The 27,947-nt window shown below is 46.3% G+C and overlaps 1 protein-coding gene across 1 annotated transcript in view; it reads right to left on the bottom strand.

Moving 5' to 3' along the window:
* Bcr (BCR activator of RhoGEF and GTPase) overlaps positions 1-27,947 on the bottom strand; it is a 141,721-nt gene that overhangs the window by 24,934 nt on the left and 88,840 nt on the right. Inside the window, exons 7-14 of the mRNA XM_026412525.2 lie at positions 25,942-25,994; positions 23,651-23,791; positions 9,474-9,595; positions 8,121-8,289; positions 6,096-6,215; positions 4,686-4,761; positions 3,215-3,319; positions 2,466-2,540 (exon numbers count right to left, since the gene is read on the bottom strand). Of these exons, the coding sequence (XP_026268310.1) occupies positions 2,466-2,540; positions 3,215-3,319; positions 4,686-4,761; positions 6,096-6,215; positions 8,121-8,289; positions 9,474-9,595; positions 23,651-23,791; positions 25,942-25,994 (861 nt within the window). The remainder of the gene's footprint in view (positions 1-2,465; positions 2,541-3,214; positions 3,320-4,685; positions 4,762-6,095; positions 6,216-8,120; positions 8,290-9,473; positions 9,596-23,650; positions 23,792-25,941; positions 25,995-27,947) is intronic.

The raw sequence follows: 27,947 nt of genomic DNA, 5'->3' as shown, positions 1-27,947 counted from the left end.
GGGGAGGCCAAGAGGGATAATTTGGGATTGAGAGGCAGTTCTGTTGACATACACATTGTTGAAGGACAGGTGCAGGGAGGGAGGAAGGTCTGGTGGAACCTTAGGAAATAACATATCCGGGGCAGTCAGAGAGAAAAAGGTCCAGGGAAACAGTTATGAGTGAGTCACAGCTTTATGAAGGTATAATTGATATTCCATATAATTCATGTGATGCATCCTCATCTACTGGTTTGAGGATTCCTGGTAAATTTAAAGACTTGTACAAATAACACTACAACTGTTTCAGGACATGATCTTTCCCAGAAGCCCCCATGGATCCATCTGCAGTCAAGTCTCACTCCCATCCCCAGCCCTCCACAAAATCTGACAGTCTGTCTATATATTCTGGCTTTTCTACAATTGCGTATACATAGAATGATACAATATGTACTCTTTTGCTTCTGGCTTTCTTCATTTAGTTTAATTTTTTTTAGGCTCATCCATGTTGTTGCCACTATCAGTAGCTAGCTCATTCTCCCCCCTTCTTGGTCCCCAGTCCTACGGATTGAACCCATGGCCTTGTATATGCTAAGAAAGCATTCAACCACTGAGCAACATTCTCAATCCTTCTTAAAATTTCAAGAGAAGGTCTCACAAAGTTGTCTAGGCTGGCTGGATGCCTATAATCCCAGCAACTCAGGAGGCTGAGGCAGGAGCATCATAAGTTCAAGGCCAAACTGGACAATTAGTGAGATCCTCTTTCAAAATAAAAATTCAAAAGGGCTGGGGTTATGGCTCAGTGCTTGCCTACCATGTGTGAGGCTCTGGGTTCGATCCTTAGCACCACATTAAAAAAAATAAAATAAGATGTTGTGTCCACCGAAAAAAACTAAAACATAAATATTAAAAAAATTCTCTCTCTCTCTCTAAAATAAATAAATAAATAAAGGTTTAAAAAAATAAATAAATCTTTAAAAAAAGTAGTGGGGGGGTGCCTGGGGAGATAGCTCAGTGGTAGTATGCCCCTGGGTTTAATCTCTGGTATATTAAAAAAAAATTATTTTTTTAAATTAAAGAAACCAGGCTGGGGTTGTAGCTCAGCGGTAGAGCGCTCACCTAGCATGTGTGAGGCCCTGGGTTCGATCCTCAGCACTACATAATAATAAATAAATAAAGGTATTATGTCCAACTACAACTAAAAAGAATATTAAAAAAAAATTAAATAAACAAAACCAAGGTTGTCCAAGCTGGCCTTGAACTTGCAATCACCCTGCCTTAGCCTCCCAAGTACCTGGGATTAAAGACCTAGCTTCAATCCTTTTTATTGCATGTATGGATGTAATGGATGTGCCACACTGTACCTGTGTAAGTCTTTCTGTGGATGTATGTTTTCACTTCCCTAAAGTGAATACTTAAAAGTGGGATTGGTGGGATGTATGATAGGGTGTTTTAACTTTTTAAGGAAGTATGAAATAGGGACAGTTTGTAGCTCGGCAGTACAGCACATGTTTAACATGCATGAGGCCCTGGGTTTGATCCCCAGCATCAAAAACTACAAAAATCCTGTGATGTTTTCTAGGGTGGCTGATCCATGTCATACCTCTATCCACAGTGTATTAGGTTCCTATTCTCACATTTTCACAACATTTGTTATTGCTCACCTTGTGTTTATCATTTTGGGAATGTGAAAGGGTATTTTGATGTGGTTTTAATTTGCATTTCCCTAACATGACAAGCATCTTTTCAAGTCCTTATTAGCTATTCATATGACTTTGGTGAAGTGTCCATCCAAATCTTCTGGCCATTTTTTATGATTGGGTTGCCTCCCTGTATTCAGTTGTAAGAGTTCTTTATGTATTCTGGACATAAGTCCCTTGTCATATATATTGCAACTATTTTCTTCTGTTCTGTGATTTTTCGGTGTGTGTGTGGGTGTCTCTTGTTTTGCAGCAACTGTGGGAAAAGTCAGAATGGTGTGTACCCTTTTCCCTCCTCATATGGACACCAAGAGCAGGGTGAAGATGCTATGCTGAGGTCCGTACAACTGCAATGCAGTCAGCCTTCACCACTTTAACAGCTTGAGCAGCTGGGAGAGAAAGGGGTATTATCCATCCATTTTGACAGAAGAGCCAAATCTACTCTGCTTATTGGGTTGAGGATCCACTGCCTACAGTCCCCCAGCTTGGAATTTAGGTTCTCCAGTAACCTTTATCAAACTCTGGCCCTTGCAATTGTAAGACTCGCCCACAGAGCGCTGCTTACCAGCTTGCAGGATCTGAGACGGTAAGGAAAAGGGCAGAGTCCACTCCTAGAAAATAATTCCACACCTGGAAGACCTCAACCAGCACCAGCACCTCCCAGTCACCAGGGACCAAAGGTGATCATTTGAACAACTGCCCTCATTCCCTATGCCCTGCCTGATTCATCCTTCCTGGGAAGATACCTACTCAACCCTCACCATCTTCCTCCCCAAACCAGTCACTTACTTGAACTCTGCTTAAACCCAGTAGCTGAGTGGACAATGACATTCAGGAACCCGTAGAGCCCAGGAGATTCATCATCTGTGCAAGAGACCAGAGAGGTAAACATATGCCTCCTAGGAGAGGGAAGCAAGATGACATAGGCTGGTTCTACTTCAACTCAGCACTAGGCAAGGTGGTGTCACAGACCAAAAATGTACCCATGTCGTTTTCCTTGTTTGGGACTTTAGGATCTAGGTGGGTCCACAATGCAGGTGAACCAGTAGTCAAGACAAAGTGAATTAAATTTCCAAAGACAGGAGAGGGCGTTAGTCAGGTGGTGTGGAATACAGATGGAATGAGTGAGTGCATACACATGTGTACATGTGTGTGTATAAGCACATGCCTACGTGTCTGACAGCCCGCACACACATAGGCCACAGTGAAGGCAAAACCTGGCACGATCAAAAGTATTGGCAAATGAGTGCCTGGATGAGAGGAGATCTGGGAGGACAGCGGAGTGGGGACAGATCCACCACAGTGGGTTGGAGAAACATTAGTCTCAGGCCTATGACAAAGGACACCACTGTCTTCTCAATTGCCCAGCAGTGGGTCCCTTGGGAGAAACCATTTTTAACCAGTCCCACCCACACCTGGGAGAGAACAACAGGCTTTAATAAGCACATCCTTCTGAAGGAAAAGCCACTGGTCAGGGGGACAGTGCCAACAAGAAGGAACACTGGCTCTCGGCTCTTTTCCCAGGAGGCTGGTCTCACCTTCTTTGTTGATGGTCAGTGGAATGTGGTGGACGGTTTGAAGTTTAACACACGAGTTGGTCAGCATCTGCAGCTCCACAGATGTCAAAGAGAAGCTTTTGAAACCTGAGAGGGTGGAGCACATGCAGGGCTCATTCAGTCCACACGGTTCCTCTGTACCCATCCCACTTGACTCTCACCACACATTGGAGAGGGTACAATAGGGCCAACACTGGGGCTTGGTGGCTCCCAGATGAATTTCAGATATGGCAGCAGAGCAAGGTAAGGCTAGGCTCACAGAGAGCCCAGGCCTAGGCTCACAGGTAGGGACAATCTTTGATGCTTACAAACACATACATCCACACATATCTGCACACCAATTTAGTACAGCTACAAGGCAGGTCTGAGAATGAGAGAGAAACCTGGGAGGTCTCTCCAGAAATAAGTATTTTGCTGTCCCTTACTCTGCTAACACAGGCCCCTTTATCTTCCCTCAGGTGAGGAAAAAGGCTTATTTCTGGGGATAACACTGAGCAGAGAATAGATGTTGTGGTGCTGGAAATGATTTGAGTCCCCAAGTTAGGATTGGAATCCCTGGGACATGAGCCCTGACAGAAACTCATTATACCTTCAGGACACAGTGGCATCACAGGAAAGAAATGGCTCCATAGAAACAAATGATGAGCATGAGGGGATGGGACAGGTCAGGTTCAGGTAGAGCCCCCAGCTCAGAGTCTATGTGCAGTGGCAGAGCCAAAAATACTGCTTCAACAGGAGATAGTCCACTGCTGTAGAAGGACCAGGCCACCTGGGATACAGTGCTTGGCTAAATTCCCCCTACCAGTGGGCCAAGTGGGAAGCTGGGGAGCTGCAGCCCATGGACTTGGGGTGAGATCTGCCCTCCAACTCCTGAACACTGCCAGACGGGATCAGGGGTGCAGTTTTAAGTTCTGGAGAAGGAAAAAACTGCTAGTAGAGCAATGTGACTAGAGAAGGAAGGGGCTGTTTCAAAGAGGAGTATTTTGTTCTGAGTCAACCAGGTGGACAGGGGCCAGTACAGTGGTTGCCCAGGTGGATTAAGTCAAGGGCCCATTTGACATTAGCACCTGCTGGGGGGCAGACAAGGGTAGGGGTACAGGGGAGACCAAGGGGATAGTGTGGGTAAAAGAAAGGCCATGGTTGGGAGAGCAGGCAAGGGCCATTGTGAGTGTGCAGGTCCAGGGAGCAGGTAATTTTGGAAGGACTGGGGAGAGAATTGCCAGAGAGGTGCAGAGTTGGGGGAATGGTACACCTGGGAGTGGGTTGTGGGGTAGGACAGGTGGGAAGGTACAAGAGGGCTGGGGAGCTCTTCTTCAGCTTATTTTCTAACATAGGGTTCCCTGCAACATTTCCCTTGGATAAAGTCCCTCAAAAATTGTTTATTAATTTTTTTAAATAAAGGTTTAAAAACTACAGGAGATGCCTAAGACCCATTAGTGCGTAGGCCACTCACACTTCTTCTGCTGTTCCCGGATGTTCTCCCTCCACTCAGCTCGTTCATAGTCAGAGGAAATCAGGAATGTATAACTCTAGGTTAGGCAAAAAGAAGAAGGTGCCTGTTATCTTCATCCTAGCTAAGCCAGCACCTGGCAAGTCAGAGTACAGAGCCTGAGGCTTGCACCTCCCCACCACCAGACAGTTGTGCCCAGGTGTGCTCAGGTGTGCTATTATGATCCGATATGCTCACACACAAGCTTACTGTTTTCAGCATGTTCCACCTATCCCACTAGCTGTACTTCAGGCCAAACATCTGTGTAAGTTTGCCTCTGGCACAAGCCCCAACTGAAACACCTGGGTCAGGAGATGACACTGGCAGAGTGGGTATAACTTAGGAACATGAAGAAGTTACCAGAGAGGATCTGCAGAGGTCAGGGCTGATGCCAACTCAATTTTCTGTATCCAACCCACAAGTACAAACAGTGACCCAGAGATTAGGCTCATCAGTTGCCTCTCCGAGTCAGGCACTAGAGAACCATTCTGCACACTGACAGGTACATGTGACACCATAGAGAGGAGCCATATTCGTCACTTAGGATTCACATCCAATCAGGGCAGTTGTAAGAAGAACAGCTGGGCACCTTTCCAGCCCAGTATCAAGGACCACCCTAAGCCCTCCATTGCCAGAGTGCAACTTTCCCTTAGTAATTCAGTACTGCACCTAGATAATGGGATGACACAGCACAGGCTGCTGCCTGGGTATTGGAATAGCACACCCCAATGGCTCAGGTGGGTGATGCGAGACAGGAACTTAGAGGTATCTCTCCCACCTAGCAGAATGGGCTCCCTTCTTTTCCTGCCATTTTTTAAAAATTTGTATATTGATCTTATATTCTGTCTTTATATGCATTCCTTGGGATTTTCTATATATAAAATCATATAGCTTTACTTTTTTCTTTTCAAACTGAATGTCTCTTGTTTCTTTCTTCTTCTACTTTTTTTTTTTTTTTTTTAGAGCTTTAAGGTCATACATAGTAATTGGGTTCTGCTATTTCCTTTAAATGGACCTAGAGGTCCCCAGACAGCATTTCTGTACTAAGGGTCAAGTCTGCATGAGCTTGCAAGACCTGACCTTATTCCCTCCCTGGAGTCCCTGCCACCCACAGCTATGGGAGCTGAGTCAACGACCATTTCCCCTAGGGCTATGGACATGTGTGCTTTCATGTGTCACACTGGACATGTCTCTCAGTGCAGGTATGCCGTCAAGAGAAAAAGGATTGCAGTTGCAAAGGTCACACATGAGCTGGGGACAATATATGCCACGAAGCCAGATGGATGGATCTCAGCTGCAGTTGAGATCAATATCCCATTCAAGACCTAAAGCATATACAGGGCAAGACTGAGGGAGCTGGGAAGCAGCACTCACCTTGCCATTGCGGCTGTGTACCCTGAAGGCCATGCTGGGAGACATGAGCAGCAGCAGCGACTCCTGCTCTGACAGCTTCTTCTTCAGCCTCTCCATAGCTTTGCTGCCTTTGTTTGCCCTCTGCAGGGAGAAGACAGCCTCGCCTTTCCATTCTTTCCACTCAGTCCATCCCACCCACCCCATGCTGGGCTCGCAGAGGGCAGGGATCCCACCGGTGTACTCAGCACAGCCCAGGGCCTCAGTCAGCTATTGCTGGTGGCTTTTTGAGGACAGAAACAGCCCTTTCTTGAAGTCAAAGCCTGGCACAAGCTATGGAATGTGCTCAATAAACCTTTCTTGAAGGAATTAGTCTGTCCTCTTAAAGGCTAAAGGGGAGAGATCTTTACAGATATCCTGGCCTTTAGTTTTCCTAAATACAGTGTCCAGGATGCTGCCGTGACTTAAAGGGCCTCTCATGTCCTCCCTGACCTGAGCTATTTCAGTATCAGACCCTTGGGAGTACTTTTGGGGGTCCCAGCAAGTCCAGATGAACATCACTAGGATCTGGACAGGAAAATCCTCCCTATCCTGAGCCACATGGATCCTTCCTGAAGCTGCTACACCCTGAGGAAACCAAGATGCCCCTTACTAGTTAGAGACCCAACCCCAATCTCCAGAGAAATGGCACAATGCAGATAATCCTGAAGTGGCAGTCAATAGGGCTTGACAGTTTCTGAGAATGTAGCACTGGCTCCACCTCTGCCTGGGCACACTCTACCATGGAGGCCACAGTTCCACGACACAAACAATGTAATGCTCATTCCACGTACGAGGCTTCCGTTGTCATGCAGCTCCCTGCATGTTCCTAAATGTGCAAGGTTTTCAGTGCACTGGCTTGGGCAGGGGTGTGAAAGCTATGGAAGACCTCCTCCTATTGCATCCACCTCAGCCAGGTGTCTCTGGACCGAGGACCAACTTTCTCGAGACCCACTTGGTCTAAGGCTACTGCAAAGCACCTCTCCTATCCTGGACTAAACTCAGACTTGGGGCCACATCCTAACTATCTCTACCATCTTTTGTCTAGAAAGGAACAGTGGCCTGCAAGGCTGCACTCCTCATCCTGGACTAAGCCCTCATCAGGGCAGTTGTAAGAAGGTTAGCTGGGCACCCCTCCAGCCCCATAGCTGAGACTGCCCCAAGCCCCATATGGCCAAAGTGCAACTTTCCCTCAGTGATTCAGTACTTTTCCTGTGTATTGGGGGTGATACCTTTTTTCCTGCCACTTCCTTTAAATGCAACATTTAGGCTTTGCCTGTGAACCTAAAGCAACACACGCCTTATTCCCTTACATAAACTGCTGGTTACCAAATGAGCACTCTCTCTCTGCCCTGCCTTTTCATTCCTGCCTTGTGCAACCTGGAGGTGGAGGACTGTTCTACCTCATTGCACCCTTCCTGCCCAGGATCCATTCGTTATTATCTCTGAACAACTTTTCTATTGTAATACGTATTGAGTTTGTACCTTCCATCGGAAGAATTAGGAGCTACCCCAGGCCAGGTTTTCCTTGGGACACTGGGGAAAAACCCAAGGTCAGGCTCTCAGAGTCAGGCAGATGTAACCTAGGCACAGGTCAGACCAGACCCACAAGGGCATCTAGTATAAGTAAGTTATGCACGTGAGAGTATCCTGGTCATGGGTCAGAAAACTGGGCACGGGGCCATCTGCTAGGTAAACGAAGTATCTCGTGAAAGACACACTGAATGCCCACAGCTAGTATCCCTTCATTTCTGTTCAGAGTTGGGATGTTAGCTGCTCTGGTGTAAGAACCCAAATTTAGCTGGAAGCTCAAAATATAACTGGTGCCTGGCTGTGACCAGATGCCCAGCACTCCAGAAGCTGAGAGCTCACAGGAGTCGCAGCAGGTTCTGGAGGCCAGCGTGGGGTCGGATGCTCAGAGGAGAGAGAACCCACTGGCTGATGTATGAGGGGCTGCTTCCCTCTCAGGTCACACAGAGCCCGGCCCTCATTTCCCCCAGTCAGATATACCTTCTCTCTCTGGATGTCACTCTTGATCTGGGAGATCTTAATCTTCAATGCATCCAGCTCCTCATCTGGCACCAGTGGGATGTTGGGTGCCGCTTCTGATTCGTCCACCATCTGGAAGCTGAGATCCGTGAGCGGAATGTACCATTTGCAGTCATACTGCTGGGTTTTTCTGGGGGAAAAGGAGAATGTTAACATGCTTATTGCCTTCTTTTGCTGATGTCACTATTTGAGAATCTGAGAACTCTGGGTCTATAGTGCTGCATAGTTATTTGATCCAAAACCCAGTGCTTATCTTATAAGACAGGTTGGAAGGAGGCTGTTGGCAGACACTGGCAGTCCCAACCTTAGTCACTCCTGGGAACATAAATTTCACACTTGACCCAGGGCCCCAAAGTATCTGAAGAGCCCTGATTCCCCTTATCTAGTGCTAACCCTGACATCTCATGGAAGCACAGCAACATCACCCAATGGAAGCATAGGACTGAAGTCCAGAGCTGCAGAGTTCAAGGAGCTGTGGATCTACCTGGTACAATCCCTTCATTTCACAGATGAGGAAACAGAGACTCTCTTCTGAGTTGACTAATTAAATCCACTCAGCACAATAACAGCAGAATGGCAGACAAAAGTCTGTTCTTTTCTGGCGTTGCCCTCTTTGCTTTCTTCCAACCTGGAATACCCTGGGCAAATCTGACCCCTGGTGGTGGTGAGGAGGGGTAGACTACAAGTCTATGTTGGGAATAACTTGGTAGCCATCACCAGCCAAGCACAATGGCACACGTCTCTAATTCCAGCTACTCAGAAGGATAAGGCAGGAGGATCACAAATTTAAGGCCAACCCCAGCAACCTAGTGAGATGGTCTCAAAATAAAAAATTAAAAAGGATTGGGGATATAGCTCAGTGGTAGGGCATCCCTGGGTTCAATCCCCAGTACTGTTAAAAAAAAAAATTAGAAAGAAAAAGAAAACTATCACCAGGGAGATAACATTCAATAATTACCCTGCCAAGGTCATGGGAGAGCTGACTGTACCCCCAACACCTGAAGCCTGCACCAGCTTCTGCAGCTTCTTGACCTCTCTGTCACTCTCTCTTTTCAGATGATTTATGACAAAACTTCCTCTAGTCATGCATGAAGCCATGATCAGAAAGTTGAGTCACTGACTCTGCCCCCAGGAGGTCTCCAGACTGCTAATGACAACTTTGACCTTGAACTGGTATCACATTCAGGTGGAAACAGAATGCAAAGACAGGGCCTGGCCACATCATTACTCCTGTCCCCCAGAGAGACCCTCTCCTCCTGGAGTGTTGGGGTGGGGTCACTGGCTAGGTGGGATCGGGGCCCCATTGTCACTCACCCTCCACTCTGCTTCTTGAGCTTGGTGCAGAGGAGCAGGTCGGTGAACAGGAAGACGTGGCGCAGCTTGCGGGCGCCCTCTACCAACTCCACCATGAAGCTGTCCTTCAGCAGCTGCCGGTGCTGCGGGCATGGTGGGGAGGGCTCAAGTTAGGGTCAGATGGGTAGGGTTGGTGGGGTGTGCTGAGCCCTCCTGGCCAAGCAGGAGCAGGTCAACTTTCTGGAGACATTCTCACCCTGGGGAGATTTCACTCCCTCCAAATCCAATACTCAGACCCACTTTTCAGAATGTTCTGTCCCACATCATCAGCCTGCTAACAGACAGGGGTTATGCATACTCCTTTTTGTTCAAGAAACATTTTTTATTTCATTTTTTTTAGTTGTATACGGACACAATACCTTTATTGTATTTATTTATTTTCATGTGGTGCTGAGGATCTCACCCAGAACCTCACACATGTGGGCAAGTGTTCTACCACTGAGCCACAACCCTAGTCCTCAAGAAGCATTTCTAAGTCCCTCCTAGGAGCTCTGCCTGAAGAGGAGGATGAATGAATGGGTGACACTGATGGCCATGGGCTTGGAGGCCAGGGAGGGGCACAATCAAGTAAATGGCCTGCTGTGAGAACAAGTGATGGGGCAGTCAGTACCTCTCTAGAGTGGCACCTGGAGATCCAGCACTGGCAAGAAGCCAGCCTCGTGAAGCAGGGGATATACCCATCAAGGAACTGTCATAAGCACAGGGCATGCAGCAGGAACAGGTTGAAACTTTGGGTACAGATGGGGCAGCAGCTCACTGGGAAGATGATGGGGCTCAGGAACTCTTTGAGAAGGGGCAGTGCTAGAAGTCATGGTAAGGGCCAGGCCTGGTCCTGAGGGCAGCAGGAAGCTGGGGGGACTCCATATCCAGGACTCCATAGTTTAGTTCTCCTGACTAAACAGGGTATGCAGGGCTCCAAGTAGGGGCTGCACCTCTTCTACTTACTATACTTATTTATTTAGGCACTAGGGTTTGAACCCGTGGCATTCTACATCCCCAGCCCTTTCTGTTTTTTTGAGACAGAGTCTTGCTTAATTTCTGAGGCTGGCCTCTGACTTGTGATATTCCTGCCTCAGCCTCCCCAGTAGCTGGGATTATAGTCATGTGCTACTGAGCCTGGCTCAGAAGCCACACCTCTGACACCAGCCTGGACAGAGAGCTGAGTCAGCATGGACCACAGGCAGGTGGCACAGGGTGGGTAGAACTAAAACAAACCGGAGAATGGGAGATGTGAACTCCCAATAGGCCCGGAGTTTCTCTGTACCTAAGTACTTCATCTGAAAGTCAAGGGATAGTCTTTTTCACATAGCTCAAGGGGTTGCTACATAGGCACATGGAGGTAAGTCACTAATTCATCCAACAAACAGTGCTGGGCATCTCAGATGGGTTGGGTGCTGTGCCAAGGACCTGGAGACAGAAGGAAAGACACTGTGCACTTTTCCCATACACATGTGTGCTGTGCAAGCACACTGTCTGAGTGATCTGATTACATCCCACAATACACTGTGGGTAGGTCCTTATGCTCATTTCACAGACAAGAAAACTCAGCCTTAGAAAGGTCCACCCTCTTGTCCTAGGCAGCCCAGTGAGCAAGCAACAATACTCAGTCATCCCTGCTCACAAACCCTGAGAAGCACCTGGCTTCAGGGAAGGGTTCCAGAGTGGTGATGACTCCACACTGTGATGGCCCTGAATGGTCTGAAGGTCAAATATGTACAACACAGTGTGTGAGAACTCAGTCTCTCCCCAGCAAGAGACACAGTCATCCCTAACTGGAGAAGCAGGGAGACTCCACACCCTTACCCTGGTGAAGCCAGGCTGGACCAGGGGCTCCAATGCTGCCTGTAGCCTCTACCTTCCTGGACTCCCCTCATCCTCTGTAGGAGCCAAAGGCAGCAGAATCCCCAGAAGTAGATGCAACTTGTGCCAGGCCCCCTAATACTCTAGGCATGGAAGTTACACATCGCAGCTCAGCTCAGCTCACGACAGCCAGCTGGCCGTTGGCACAGGGTAACCAATGTTTTTATGCAGGAGCTGCTGGTTCCCATGAGTAGAAGGGCAGGAAGGCTGCCAGCCTGCCAAGACCATGATTCATCACCACTCACCCACAATCCACATGCCGAGGGCAGACGGTCTGCTGGGCGATAGCACCCATGAAAAGCAAGAAACTGTGTGCACCTGGGAGGAATGTACATGCACCATTGAAGATCAAATGCAGGAGATCAAATTGCTCTCCCCTTCCCTCTCCCTCTCCTGGGAACACTGATTGTTGGGTCTGGGGGGAGGAGGTCAGCAGAGGGTCCTGGGACAGGACCTTAGGGAATGGCTACACAGATGCAGCAAAAACACAGAAGAAGGTCCTTCAGCTCAGGACAGAACCAAGGGACCTTCTATGTGTGGTGGCGGCAACATGGGGTTAACAGTCCTTTCTCTATACAAAGGGGTTGAGCTTCTTTTGGCTACCAGCAGAGGGCACCCTAAGTTCAGCTCAGTTATAGTTCAGAAGTCCCCAGTACCAACTCATTCCAAACATGTAGAAGCTCTAAGGGGTAGATTCAACCTGGTCCTGAGTTGTAATTTTAATACCATAACAGTCGCCCAATGCCTCCTAACCCCACCTTCAGCAACCTTATCTTTCCAAGAGAAGTCCCAAAGCCGCGGGAATCTCAATATTTCCCAACCAGCCCCACTGATCCTGGTCCCAGCAATTACACTGCACCTTGTCTATAAGAGCTGTTCCAGGAATGTGAGTTGGTACATGTTGTAAACAGGCCTTTGGGTGCTGGACAGCTGGTGACCACAGTTCTTTTATAGGAGCTTCCCCTGAATATCAGAGATGTTTTCCTTAAGCTAGATCTGGCTTCTGAAACCCACTCCACCCAGGGACTAACAACTTCAAAAGAAAGGTCCAGCCTCCTAGCCCTAACAAAATAGATGGGCCCCAACCACAACTCTGGCCAATCCAGGAAGAAAGTCTGGACCCTGGCTGAAGGCTGGTATCAAGGGAATGAATGAGAGGAACGGCAGGTGAGGAGGGCAGGAGAGGAGGGAGAAAGAGCCAGTCCTATAGGATGAAAACCTCTCAGACCTCTCTGCCCTGACCCTCAATCTAGGACCCATAACCCCTGGGCCTCCTCCCTGGCTCAAAAAGCTGGCCAGGCCTAGGCCTAGGCCTAGGGTCCACCCCGCAGAGAGCCCAGATGGAAGTTCCACACTAGGGTAGGGAGAAGGTGAAGCAGTTCCAGCAGACCTGCAGAGGTATATACGTGTTTCAGGAAAGGGGAAAGACAGGCCCAAGACAGATAATCCAGGGAGGAGAGAAAGAGAAAGGGCAGTGAAAGAAGACCCAACGGTGATTCAGCAAGAGGGTCTGCAAGGTCCTGCCCCTTTGACTAGGTATCAAAAGTTCTCAGACCATCACCTGTGCCATCTCCTCCATTCCCTCCCAGGACTGAGGCTCCTGTGGGGGACACTGGCCATCAAGCTATCAGTGGGTCAGCCCACACAGCATCAGCACAGAGTGGGGGAGGTCCATGCAGATTTGGTCTCTCCCTGGAGATGTCCCTCTCAGTGCTTATCAGCTTGGCCTTGGGTCTGGGAGAGCAGAAACTCAGCCTTAGAATAGCCTTGATTTCCAGCCCTCCCTCCCTGGACAGGTCCTATAGAGGATTCAAGCAAGGTAAGCTGGGTCACCCTCCATGGCATTCTAACGATGATGTGAGGTCACACAGTTGGAAATGACTGTCCCTTTGACTTAGCATCTCTCCAAGAGCAAACACACCAGATAGAGGTGAAAGACAGAGAGGGTTGGGAGCTTGCTGGACCCAGGACAGGAACAGCACCATACTTTGGAGAATCTGAGGGGCAAATGAGAGGAGCTGGCTTGCTGGGACCATAGGAATGTGTGTGTGTGTGTGTGTGTGTGTGTATGTGTGTGTGTGTGTGTGTGTGTGTGTGTGTGTTGGGCGCTGTTGTCTATCTGTGTGTGTGTGTCCCTGTGTCCCCTTGAGTGTCCGTTAGTGTTAGGGTCCTGGTTTCTCCATGTATACATGTCCCAGTGTATCTTTTCCATGTGATTCTGTATAGATAGGGGTGTCCCCCTGTGATGTAGGGTGGAGGCATTAGGTGGCAGTACTCCTTCTGGGTGTTCCCTACATACAGGTGGAAGACACGAGCTGGAAAGGATACCAGTGCCTTGTCAAATAACCAACAAAAATTACCTAGTCAGGATCACCTGCAAGTTAAGGGACCAGGATCATTTGCACCTTCACTGCCTACAGTGCCCTTTCTCCATAAAGATGCCAGCTGCATGCTGTATTTCTCTGAGTCTCATTCCTTGAAAGTAAGACAGGCAGGAAAAAGACCTGTCTGGTGGCATTTTTTTAAGGATTAAATGAAACAGTGTGCCTAAAGAATCTCAGAGAAACTACTGGGTAACATTTGCTGAGGCATTTGTGGCTATAAGCACCATGTTCAGAGCTACCCTGCTCCTCATAAAGACCCCATGAGGCAGGCATAGTCACCTCCATTTCAGCAGACAAGGAGCCTGAGGTCCAGTCAGTTTATATCAGGTGGCTGTGACCTTCTGAGGGGTGGACAGCTGAAGGCTGCCATGCACCGTGAAAAGATGGGTTGTCTCCTGCCTAAGGTTTGTTTCCCCTAGTGCAGCTACCTCCTCCAGCTGTTACTAGGACATTACTGCACCAGGCCCCCAACTCTGAGTCCAGGCTACAGCCCACCCAAGGCCTCCATGTGAAGTCCAATTTGGGAGAAGCATACTCATATGTTAGAGCCCAAATTCCAAATGTGATGGTATGTAGCAGTGCAATCTTTGGGGAAGCAACTGGGTTTAGATGAGGTAATACAGGTAGGACCCTTGTGATGGGATTAGTGTCCTTGTAAGAGGGAGAGAGAGAGAGAGAGAGAGAGAGAGAGAGAGAGAGAGAGAGAGGGAGGGAGGGAGGGAGGGAGGGAGGGAGGGAGGACGAAAGAGCCTGCAATGAGGAAAGGGCCTGTGAGAACAGTAAGATGGTTGTCTATAAACAAAGAAGAAAGCCCTCACCAGATCCTGACCATGCTGCCACCCTGACCTCAGATTTCTAGCTTTCAGCACTGGTGAAAAAAATGTCTTTAATTTAGGTGGTGTGTTGGTGTCCATCTGCAGTCCTAGCTACTCAGGAGGCTGAGGTGGGAAGATTGCTTGAGCACAAGTCTGGGGCCAGTCTGGATTGTTTAAACCTCCCAGGCAATGGTACTCTGTCATAGTAACCACAGCCTATGGCTCCACAGGAGCAATGGAAAATTTCTTCAGATCCAAGAATTTGTTTGATCATATACAAATCAACAAGGCCTTCACAGATGGGACTGAGAAAAGTTGACAAGGACAGCCCAGGTGAAGGCTGAGAGGAGAGGAAGCAGAGAAGGAAAAGGAATGAGGTGAGGACCAACATGTCATATGTTAAGGGTGGGTCCTGGCACTGCTCCAAGTATAAGCTGAATTTGGCACATTCTGCCCCTGGAAGAGGCCATGGACCCAGCTCCCACTCTCTTGCTTCCAGAGCAAGTCCTGTACCTCCGAAGAGCTGGCTGAGTGCCAGGGGACTGGCTGACACTGCCTTTCAGTAGCCTTAGTGAACTCCAGGGACTCAGCAGGTAGGCTGGGAACAAAGTTCCACAGCTAGGCCATAGCATGAGACTTAGGGGTCCTGCCCATCTCTTTCTCTTGTATGTTCTCTGGCTTTCTTTATTTCCTGGACCCCAGAAAGCATCATGGCCAATTCTGGTCCAGCTATCCTATGCCCTAAGTGACACATTATAAGATGATTCATCAATGGAGATGCCCCAGAAGGGACAGGACCCTGCTGGGTGTAGGGGGTGTGGGGTCTGGGAAGAATGATGTCAATTTATAGCAATAGCAAGAATGGTGGCAGCTAACATTTGCTGAGCACTTTCTAGGTGCCAGGCCCTGTATGGAGACAACATTATCCAAAACATTTCATCTTATTCTATAAAACCTTTTCATTGGCAGATTCCAGTTCTACCACTGCACAGGAAAAAAAAAAAAAGGTGGGTAAAAAAAGGTGAGTAATGTACCCATGATCCTGGTAAGAATTAGAACCTGGGTCCAGATAAGCCAAGAATCTAAGCTCTGTTTGCAAATATTTATAAAGGGCAAAGAAAAGGTCTAAATCTGGACATGGCATGAGCCTTGACTTTGTAGCTTTAAGATTAGACTCTGGGTTCAATCCCCAGAGTCTCAATGCTCTACCACTGAGGGACATCTCTAGCTTTATGACTCCTGCACTGATAGCGAATACTTACAGACTATGCTCACCACTATCCTGAAGGTTTGGCTGAACTAGGGGTGCCACTCTTCCCTTGTCTTTGCCCACTGTCCTCTCCGTAGCACTCCTTGCAAACTTTGCCAACAAGGTTTGGCTTTTCCAACTCCTTTTTTTTTTTTTTTTGGTGGTGGTGCTGGTGATAAAACCCAGAGCCTAATGCATGCTATCACTGAGATACAACCCCAGCCATCAACCCTTTTTAATCATCAACCTAAAAGCCTCCATTCTCCCCTAGTGCTTCTGCCTCAGCCTGCACCAGCAGTATTCCCCAGGCCCTCCTACAGAACTTGTTCAGACTAGCTACCTGAATAATTCTTCCATGAGGGGCCTCTGGGATTCCAGGCAGAGAACCAGGATTGGAGGCCCGATCATCCCACACACTTCCAAGCCTGAACAGCACACAGTGCGAAGCTCATATCAGACAGACAAGCAACCGCGTGGGGGAAATTACCCAGCAGTAATACTCTTTTTAGATCTGGTTATCTAACTGTGAAGTTAATTCAGCTAAACAAATGAGTACCTACCCACCAATCCACAGGTCCCAGACCTGGAAGGAAAATGTGCCTGCAGGACTCTTTTATCCAGAGGCTGAGGAGGGCATCCTGCTGGGGAGTTTCTGCTGCTCAAAGCTCTCAGGGGTGCACAGTCAGGGCTAGCTATAGTGCAGAGTCAGAAAGCCACCTGTAATGTTGTCACTTCCAAAAAGGGCACAGCTCTAGAGCCGGGAGACATGGATGGAAAGGATGATGAGATGATAGGAACCATAACTGGTGTCAGGTTGGGCTGTTGGCCCTGTGCAGGCTGACACCTGGGTCCCTCTATCATGCCCTAACCCACCTAGGATGAGCAGGTGGTGATAGGTTACCTTTCAGGAGGCCCAGCAGTGACTGTGAGAATGCTTCCAAATGCCCAGGCTGATGGAGGCATCTTTCTTCTCTCTACCAAACTGCCAGGGAAGCTAGAAATGGAATCGCCACCCTACTTTGATATGCTCCCAGCAGAAGCAGGAGATGGGGCATCAGACAGTACCTAAGACTTGGGTAGGACATCAACCTTCCAAGGGGGCACATTCTTCTCGTGATTCTACCTGCCTCCAGGTAGGGCAGGGAAAAGTGGAGGGGTAAGCAAGCCATCAGTTCATAAAGGAGGAAAAGGGGCCAAAGTGTAACATACTTGGGGTACACACAGGTCTCACTACCTGGCTTGCCTACTTAAGTGGCTGTGTGACCAGAGGCAAGTCATTCAATCTCTCTAAGCCACAGTTCTTCATCTATAAAAGGCAGAAGGCCTCTGACCTGATAGTGTTATCATGAGAACTCACAGGTATAGCTCTTTTTTTCTTTTGGGAACTAGCTATTCAATGTTCTATATCAAACTAAGAAACTGGCACAAAGGAAAAAGTAGGTATTTCCAAAGCTCAGTCCTGCTGCAAATTCTAGATAGCCTGCAGCCCCTCCACCTCAGTGGGCTGAGAGGAGGGGTCCTGTGGATTCTTTCTTGGCTGTAATATAGATGGTGCCCATGTGGCAAAGTCATTACCTCTCATTTCCATGCGGTTCCTCACAGGTCAAGAAACACTTTTAGGAGAGGCCCGCCCTACTGTGTGGCCCAGAGATCCAAAGGAGAGGCCTGCCAGCACGCAGCTCAGAGATCTGGAGGAGAGACCTGTCCTGGGCCCAGAGATATGTGGTGAGTCACCCTGTGCTAGGGTTCTTTATTCACCAAATCGTGGCTCCACAGCCCAACAACAGGGTATATATAGGCTTGAGGCTGCCACCGCCACAAAACTGGGATATCACCACTTGTATCAAGGGACAACAATAAGGACCTGGTAAGATATCATCAAGGTCCCCGTGGGCCTGGCTGCACCTAGTATCTCTACTGGGGGTGCTAACATTTATCCCATTGCTGAGGTAACAGGGAGTCTTGCATACGGTTGCCTATCTCTTGTTTCTCCTACTAACAGCCAACTTCTTATGATTACCCTCTCACTAGTCATATAATCTAAAACCTCCATATTCTAACATCCTACCTCATAAACATCTCAGCCAACCCTCCAGGTCCCCCTTCTACCATTAGAAACTGTAAAACATTATACAAACCTACTGACTGTATTGTAGAAGATAACCGAACTTATCATTTCTGATTATAGTGACAAAACTGTAAATGTAAAAATAGAAGCTAACCAATATATGGCTGCACATTGGGTATACTGAGTGCTGTAATATTGATCTCTCCCTTAAAAGTGAGGTATTGGTAACCTATAGGGACACTATAAGACAATAGGGCAGAAGCTGCCATATGTTGGATCTACACTGTAAGAGAGGAAGACTCATAGACATCATGAAGAAACAGGCAGGAAAGTGCTCAAACAAACCCAGATACCACAACAATAGAATCCATAGGTAGCAAAGTAGGTGAAATGTCAGAGAAGGAGTTCAGAATATACATAACTAAAATGATTTGGGATTTAAAGAATGACCTAAGTGACAGATACAGGCAAAAATCAATCACTCCAATAAAGAGATAAGAGAGCAAACACAAGTTGCAAGAGATTACTTGCAAGAGATAGAGATATTGAAAAAAAAAAAAAAGCCAAAATAGAAATCCTCAAAATGAAAGAAACAATAAGCCAAAATAAAAAACTCAATAGATAACATCACCAATAGACTAGATCACTTGGAAGTTAGGACCTCAGATAATGAAGACAAAATATAAATCTTGAAAATAAAGTTGACCTCACAATGAAGATAGAAAGAAACCATGAACAGAAATGCACAGTCTCTTCAATGAAATAATAGCAGAAAATTTCCCAAGCATGAAGAATGAAAACTGGAAAATCAAATACAAGAGGCTTATAAGACACCAAATGTACAAAATTATGACAGATCTACATCAAGACACATTATAATGAAAATGCCTAGCATACAGAATAAGGATAGAATTTTAGAGGCCACAAGAAAGAAAAATCAGATTACCTATAAGGGAAGACCAATTTGGATCTCAGCAGATTTTTCAACCCAGACTCTCAAAGCTAGGAGATCCTGGAACAACATATACCAAGCTCTAAAAGATACTGGATGCCAACCAAGAATCTTATATCCAGCAAAATTAAGGTTCAAATTTGACGATGAAATAAAAACCTTCCATGATAAACAAAAGCTAAGAGTTTACAGCAATAAAGCATGCTCTACAGAACATTCTTGGCAAAATACTCCATGAGGAGGAAATAAAAAACAACAATAAAAACCTGCAAAGGGAAAAACTACAATAAAGGAAAAGCCAACCAAAGGAGAAACCAATTCAAGCTAAACACCAAAAATAAATAAAAATGACCTGCAATACAATTCATGTCTCTTTCAAGTCTTTCTGATAAATTTTTACACATAATTTTTTTTTAAAGAGAGAGTGACAGAGAGAGAGAGAGACAGAGTGAATTTTTAAATGTTTTATTTCTCAGTTTTTGGCAGACACAACATCTTTGTATGTGGTGCTAAGGATCGAACCCGGGCCACACGCATGCCAGGCGAGTGTGCTACCGCTTGAGCCACATCCCCAGCCCTTTACACATAAAAATTTTAACTACAATATTATTTAATTTTTCAGGTTTTTGTTTATTTCCTATTTTTTTTCATTTTTCATTCTCTTCACAAAGTTATACAAATATGTTCTTTGAAATTTTAAGCATTTTATATATATTGTATTTTAATATATAATTAATCTGGTATGTGTATATACATTGCCTGTGATATGAGATGAGGCATATTTTACTCTCTTATAATTTAAAATCCATTATTCAGGATTCAAGGATGAAAAAGATCAATCAGAGTAAAAACTGTTTAATAAGGTATTTATAAAGGTAAGGGCAAGGTTGAGGGTAGCTAACAAATTTTGTGAAGTACCTTTCCTTCTGTAAACTTGGAGAGGTAGGAGATGAAATATGAGAGAGCCATTATGAAAAACTTATAAAAGAAAGTGACCTAACTGAAGTTATTCCCACCAAAAGCATGTAGAAACCAACTCACAGTCTAATAGAGTCTTATAAGGACTACTCTTATATATTCTAAGTTCATCCCTTTGGTCTCCCTTTCTGATGGAAATCAACAAGAAACCACATAACAAGGTGACTTATCATGCAGCCTACAGTATATGTCTCACCAAAAGGTGAAAGATGGAGAAAGGAGCCAATATGGCAGCCATTAGTTACATGAGGCCACTCAGTATTTGAATGTGTTTAGTCTGAATTGAGGTGTGCTATGTGTTAAATAGACATTAGATTCCAAAGAATTATTAGGACAAAGAAAATGAACATAAATATCTTACTAACAATGATTTTCTTTGCAAATTATGTTGGTAATCCATCAGGTTAAATGAAAATATATTAAAATTAATTTCTCTATTTGCTATTTATTTATTTATTTGTTTGTTTATTTATTTTAGGTGTAGATGGACACAATACAATACCTTTATTTTTATGTGATGCTGAGAATCGAACCCGGGTCCCACCTGTGCTAGGGGAGCGCTCTACCACTGAGCCACAATTCCAGCCCCATCTCTATTTGTTTTACAAAAAAAGAAGTAAAGGAGAACAAGGTAACATATTCTGTATCTTAATGGTAGTACTATATACCATATATATGTTGTCATTTTTTATATTTGTCTTAACAAAATTCTTATAACTAAAACTAAACGGGGTAAACTGTACCAGATATAAATTATATCTCAACAAACATGACTTTAAAAAAAGAAATCTAGTTCATGAAATGTTTTAACAGTATTGGGCACATACTCACCACCTGATAAATAATGGCTATTATTATGATTCATTAAAACAACCAGCATCAAGCTGTTTCATAGTGGGGTAGAGAGGAGGAGCATGGGAGGAATAGACAAACTCTAGATAGGGCAAAGGGGTAGGAGGGGAAGGGAGAGGGGGCATGGGGTTAGAAATGATGGTAGAATGTGATGGATAGGATTATCCAAAGTACATGTATAAAGACACCAATGGTATACTTTGTATACAACCAGAGATATGAAAAATTGTGCTCTATATATGTAACATGATTTGTAACGCATTCCGTTGTCATATACAACAAATCAGGAAAAAACAACAAAAAAACCCACCAACAACAAAAAAACAAAAAAATGCTTTTAGCCTGACACAACCCAGTGGAGGGACCACAGGCCCTGAGTAACTGTCCTCAGAAAGAATGAATGTTTGGGGAAGAAAAAAGGTGTTCCCAAATCAATTCTATGGGTAAGTAGTAGATGAGGACCAAACCTGGGTTGGACGATTGCTCAGCTGGCATCATTTCTGCTGCATCAAGGAGTGCATACCCGTTGGGCAGCCTGGAAGTACACTGAGGAGGATGCTCAGATTCTGAGAGCAAGACTGATTAAGAATGTCTTGTCCTGGCATGGCTGGGGATCAGGGATACACGAGTGGCCATCTGTCTCACATTCCAGCTTAGCACCATCAAGTCCCCTCCCTCAACAGGCACTGATAGACAGTTCTGAATGAAAGGGTCTAAATTAGAATCACAACCTTTCAGAGCTTGCTAATCCCTTTCTCCCTCTGGCAGGTCATCCAAGTGACCCTTCCTCAATAAGCAAATGTCCTTACAGGGCTAGGTGCTGGAAAAGACACAGATTAAGGTCCCTGCCCTTATGAAGTGTTCAGCACCTAAATGTTTCCTGCTTGGTCACTGGGACCCTGGCAGTGGGTTAGCCCAGAAGAAGGATTATGAGGACAGATGCAGGAATGAGGGCCTGGCTGCTAACTCCCAGGCAATACCTTTGTTTATAATTCCCTGAGGCAGTTGATTCCAATGATCTAAATATTTCTCTCCAGGTATGCTAAATGGCAGTCAGAGGCAGCCGAGTTGGAACCATATCAAGGGCCAAGCAAGCTCATGCATTTACTTACCAGGCAGAGTGCTCATAAAGGAATTGGCAGAACAGAAAGAGAAGATGTTCCAGGAAGTAAGGGCAAGCTGGGCAGGAACCCAACCAGCATATGGAATCTTAGCAGACACAAATCCAACATCTAGTTAGATCTGGTGGACTGCCAATAGGAAGCCATAGGCTTTTCTCTCCTTTGATGGCCCTTGGTCAGGGGAGAGAACCAGGGGCAGGGCCCATTGTTGTTTCAAAAGACAAGATCAGATTCCCACATCCCCTAGGTTCTAGTCATTGGACAACCAGGCAGGGAGCCCCTGCTCAACATCTCCCTTTGGGAGATGCTAAAGATTCATTTTGCCTTCAATAGGTTCAGAGCTGACTGACATGGCCAGGAGTGTCTCCATATGCGGCTCTTTCCATAAATCATGTCCCTTTGAGGGCCCAGGTGCCCAGGAAGATGGGACTATGTTCCCATCCTGCTCTAAAGACAGGAACAGATTCAAAGGGAGAAGTCAGAAGCTCCAGGCCACCTAGTAGGTCAGACTTCATGATGCTGGGACTGGACCTAAGTGTGCCTCATTCTAGGACCTGGACAAGCCTGGATAGTGGAGCAGAGGGGACAGATTCATCCTCCTCTCTGGTCTTTCCTGGTCAGGTCCACCAGGGAAAATTGGACCAAACTCCTTGCTAAGAGTCAAGCCTGATTAGACTCTGGATACATGGGAGCTTTTAGATCAGCAATATAGGGTATCACTTCCCAGAGGAGTACGGAAGATAAGGCCAAGAACAGCCTCCAGCCAGATGGGAGAAAGAAAAGAAACCCTGTGGGTTGTGCAAGTCAGTTCCTGTGGTGCCTGAGCACTGAGCAATTAGCATATGAACCAGAAGTAAAGAGGAGCCTGGGCCTGACACAGGTTCCTGTCCCTGCACAATACCCCAGAGCCCACAAGTCAGCTCTACTTACTTTAATGCCATTTCTGATAAAGAACACTCAGCTCAGGCTAGATGCCAGCTCTCTGGCCTGCATGTCTAAGCTGTCCTCACTAGCTCCTGCCCATGCTGGGGTAACCTGTCCAGCAACAAGCTAGGCCCTATCCAGGAAGGATCAGAGATGCCAAGGGCACAAACCAATGTCTGCTTATTGATGACTTGTGAAAACAGAATGCCCATAAGTGGTTGCCAGAGATGAGCCTCCAGTGAAGACATCAAGTTCTTCATCTATCTTCACTCTCAAACAAAAACCATGGACTCCTCCATTTCTCTATCTCTCTTGGGGGGAGGGGCTAGGGATTGAATCCAGGATTGCTTTAGCACTAAGCTACATCTTCAGCCCTTTTTATGTTTTTATTTTGAGATGGGGGTCTCATTCACTTGCTTAGGGCCTCGCTAAGGTTTCTGAGGCTGGCCTCAAACTTAGAATCCTCCTGCCATAGCCTCTCAAGCAGCCGGGATTACAGAAGTGTGTCACCACATCTGGCTACCCTCCCTTTTTCCCCTCATTTAAATCCTGATATCTGGTGTTAACAGTGTTTTTTAACCCAGGAAGAAGGAGACACATTCCAGACAGACAAAACCTTATCCTCCTTTCTCCTGGTCTGTTAGGAGGAGAACCTAAACTGGCAAGAGTATGAGGGAGGAAAATGGGGTGCTCTGGATGTAACTTGACAGAAAAAGAAAGAGGCAGCTGAGAGATGGTGACTGATGCTGTCTGGTGGAAGTAGAGCATGTGGGGACACCCCTGCAACTTCACCCTAAAGCCTCACATGCAGAACTAGGTTGTGCCTTGCTAGGATCAGAGAGCACCAAGGGCAACATGTCTCCTGTATTGGGCTAAGCCATTTGCTGAAGATGGACTCTGGGTCTGGCCCTGTGTGTCCCCCAGGCCACACTCACCTCTCCCTTCTTCACTGTCATGGACTGTCGTCGGGGTGTGATCTCTTCATTGATGCTGGACAGGAAGTTCTGTGAGATGCGAAGGGCATCCTGCAGCAGGGAATGATCTGGGTGGCTGGAAGGGGTGTGCTTCAGCAAGTCCTGCCCCAAGTGGAAAGACTTGAGTCAGAGAGCAGAATTGGCATGGACCCACATTTGGTGTTAACTCAGAGCTTCTGGCTCCTCAGGTGTCACTGCTATTTCTCTCAAAGGGCCTGGGCTTTGCAGTTAGTGCTTGTAGAACACCATCCCAGAAGCAGGTTCTAAATGGCACTCCAAGAAACCCATGCCATTTGTACAAAGCCAAAAGGAGTTTCCACTATAAGGTTCTAGGGTAAGGTTTCTGAACTTTGGTGCTGTTGACATTTTGGACCAGATAATTCTTTGTTATGGTGTGTGGTAGGGGGCTGTCCTGTATCCCATAGGATATTTACTACCACCCCTGGCCTCTGTATACTAGATGCCAACAGCACTCCGTCTCTGTAATTGTAACAACCAAACAAGTCTCTGGACATTGCCACATGTTCCTTCAGGAGCAGACTCAGTTTTGACCCAGAATCCCTGGCCTATACAAGGACAGGAGAAAGCCCATGACCCTTCTGGCTCCTCCTCCTTTAGATGAGAGTCTAGGCTTTTTCAGATGAGAATACAGACACCTTCTCTGCTAGGAATACAAATCATTTCTGCTCAAGGTCTGGTTCAGATAAGCATAATCCCCTTTAGATTCCAAATCCCATTTGCAAAGAGAACCTGGAGAGATGAAATAGGAGGAAGGCACCTGGGTTGGCAACGAGAGCCCCCCCCCCCCCCCTCGGGGCAGATTCAGTTTTTCCCTACCATGATGCTTGGCTAGGTGCACACTTGGTCCTGGATCAATCACAGCAAGGGGGCAGACTGAAATGTCTTAGTCTGACAGGTTATCTGCCAGAGCCTCTGAACTGCATAACATTTCCCCCCATTCCAAAACCTTTTTTTTTTTCTTAAGATGGAATCTTGCTGTGTTGTCCAGGCTAGCCTTGAATTCTTAAGACTCAAGTCACCATCCTGCCTCATCCTCCTCCAAATAGCCAGAATTATAGGCATACACTACTGCGCCTGGCTCTCCATTCAAAACACTTTTTAAAACAATATTTATTTTTTAGTTGGACATAATACCTTTATTTATTTTTATATGGTGCTGAGGATTGAATCCAGGACCCCACACTTGCTAGCCGAGTGCTCTACCACTGAGCCACAACCCCAGCCCTCAAAAACTCTTAATTAGAAATGGTAAGAAATTATGAAACATCTGGTCAACAGCATATTACACAGCTTAAAAAAGAATGAGGTGGGCCTGGGGTTGGGGCTCAGTGGTGGAGTGCCTGACATGTGTGAGGCACTGGGTTCGATCCTCAGCACCACATAAAAATAAATAAATAAAATAAAGGTATTGTGTCCATGTACAACTAAAAATATTAATTAAAAAAAAAGAATAAGGCATAGCTGCATGGGTTAAAGTAGAACAACCTCTATGGTGTGGTATTAAATGGGAAAGAGCAAAGTGTGAAACACATAAAATGTAACACCTTCTGCATAATTAAAAGAGATGTTCATGTCTGTTAGCTCATGCATATAATCTTTCTGGTGGTAGGCTCCTTTGCCAGGAAGGAGCAGGCAAGGAAATGAATATGTCACACACTTGTATGAATTGGTTGTAAATGTTTTTTCAAGTGTATGTGAAACTTATAAATCATACTAATAGGGTCTCCTAGGCAGTAGGACTTGGATTGTTTTTATTTTCTGGTTTTGTTTCTCAGTATTCATAAAACCCCATTAGTGACTCCCCACTGAGGTGGGATCTCCCTCTGCTCCTTTCCCACAGCCTTCAGAATGCACAGAGCCTCTGGTCCCCAGTCTTGTTTATTTTGGAGTCTCAGTTCATGTACTTTACTGCCTTCTCCATCTTCAAGCCCCAGTCCATATGGGACAGGATGCTCCCACCCTGCTGTGGGAGAACCTGCTTCTGTTCCCCCAGCATCCTATCCTGTGAGACCCTGGACAGCAGAGGCCCCTCATCTCTGCAACCTCAATAAAGGTTTGTGGGAGAGGAAGGGGTTGGGAGTAGAAGGGTGGGCAAAAGGTAAGTGTCAGCCCCAGGACAGGAGAAACAAAGGGCCCAAGGTAAGAAGGCCACACCTAGTTGGGCATGAGGACAGGGAAAATGCCCAGACCAACTTGGGAGGCAGCTGCAGTGCTCCTAAGATATGACTCACGTGAAGGACCAGCGTGCTTCTTGTCACCCGGTCCACAGGCTTGTAGAGCAGGGCTGTGGAGAGACAGGCAGGGTGAGATGATCACACCTGGTGAAAGCAGGATACTCAACCACTAGTGCTGCAAAGGGGAGGGAGAATGGTGCAGCCCCAACCTCTACAGGCCCTACCTGACCTCCGCACAAGTGATGAGGGCAAATCCAGAGCACCTGTCTGCATGCTCAAGCTTTAAGTCTAGGACATCAAATACAGAGTCTAGAGCTGCTGGTCAGGCACAAACCCTCAGCTAATTTGGTGACAACATCCCAAAAGGCTCAGTGTTGATACTCCTGCCACCTGGGGTTAATGAGGGCCCCAATCCTGGATGGAACTCTGTTCTCGATCCTAGAGGGTACCCTGGGAGTAGACCAGCATGCTGCTCTCAATGTCATGCCTGGATGCTTTGCAGGCCTGGTTCTGAGGAGGGTAGGAGCCAACATGATGCTGACATAGCTCTCAGTCTGACAAGTGCTCTGAGATGGGAACCTGCTGAGGATATCCAACCTTTAGTGGTAAAGAAGTCCCAACCAGCCTTGGCCACCTGTGTTTTTCTCAGACAACAGCACGAGCATAGATGCTTAGGTGTTTTCTGACACATACATTTCCTCTCTTGACTCCCACGATCAGTGTTGGGCATTTTACAGATAGGGAAACTGCTATTCACAGCAGGGATACAGAGTAAGTAAGCTCTGGGGATTGACACCACACGGGCTGTTCTCTGTGAGTGAGCAAACTATTCACACTGTCCTAACAATCAAAAGCAAGAAATGACTTTCCATTCCTGACTCCACTTTTTAATCAGAGTGCAGAGGTTAAACACAGCCCTGGGAACCCAATCACTCTGGATTTAAATCCTGCCCAGCTACCTAGAACCTATGTTTCACTTGGGCTATTTTATGTTTTATACCCATTTTGTCATCTGTCATGTTTTAAATATGTCCCCCAAATTTCATGGGTTGGTAACTTAATCCCCTAAATTATACATGTTAATTGTATTTGACAGGTGGAACCTTTGGGATATGATTGGGTCAGGAGGGCTCTGTCCTCATAAATAGGTTAGTCCATTCAAAGAATTAATGGGTTGCTGAGGGATAGTTTTGTTATCAAAGTGAGTGCTCTCTGGCACGTTTACTCTCTCTCTCCATGGGATGTCCCATGCAGCCTTAGGACTCTAGAGAAGTCCTCAATGGATATGGCTGCCTGATCTTAAACTTCTCAGCTTTCAGAACTATGAGCCAAATGTACTTTTATTCTTTATAAATCACTCAGATCTGTGGTAGTCAGAGCAACAGGAAATAAACTAACATCTCATTTTTTTTTTTTTTTTGGTACATTGGGGATTGAACCCTGGTGCTTTACCACTGAGCCACATCCCCAGCCCTATTTTTGTATTTTATTTAGAGATAGGGTCTCACTGAGTTGCTGAGAGCCTTGCTAAGTTACCGAGGGTGGCTTTGAACTTGTGATCTTCCTGCCTCAGCTTATCAAGTTGCTGGGATTACAAGTATGCACTAATGTCTAATTTTATTTCTAATGCCAAGCTAATATCTCACTTGAAAGAGGAAAAAAATAAAGTTCTTCTTACAGGGCCACTGGGCATGACAGAATGGTATCTAAAAATTTTTTCAGATGAGATCTCACTACATTGCTCAGGCTGGTCTTGGACTTGCAATCCTTCTTCCTCGGCCATGCCATCACAGCTGGTATGATCACATTTTAAATGCCCAGTAGTGCTTAGGTTGTGGGTGCTTGCTGACTCCTATAATTTTTTCCTGATTGCTACCGTTGGTGGCAAACTGGTCCTGACCACATCCTTCCCATCCTGCCATACTCAGACCTTCTCTTTCCTCATCTCTCTCAAAATTTGAGGTCCAGAACAGGGAAGACACAGGGGAAGACCCAAATAGGAACCACTTCTGCTTTTCCAGTAACCATCCCCATGAAGACACAAAGAGGCCCTGCATGGAGAA

This window comes from Urocitellus parryii, chromosome 3, assembly GCF_045843805.1.
Source record: "Urocitellus parryii isolate mUroPar1 chromosome 3, mUroPar1.hap1, whole genome shotgun sequence".
NCBI classification, from domain to species: Eukaryota; Metazoa; Chordata; class Mammalia; order Rodentia; family Sciuridae; genus Urocitellus; species Urocitellus parryii.
This window is presented reverse-complemented; position numbering and strand designations above follow the sequence as displayed.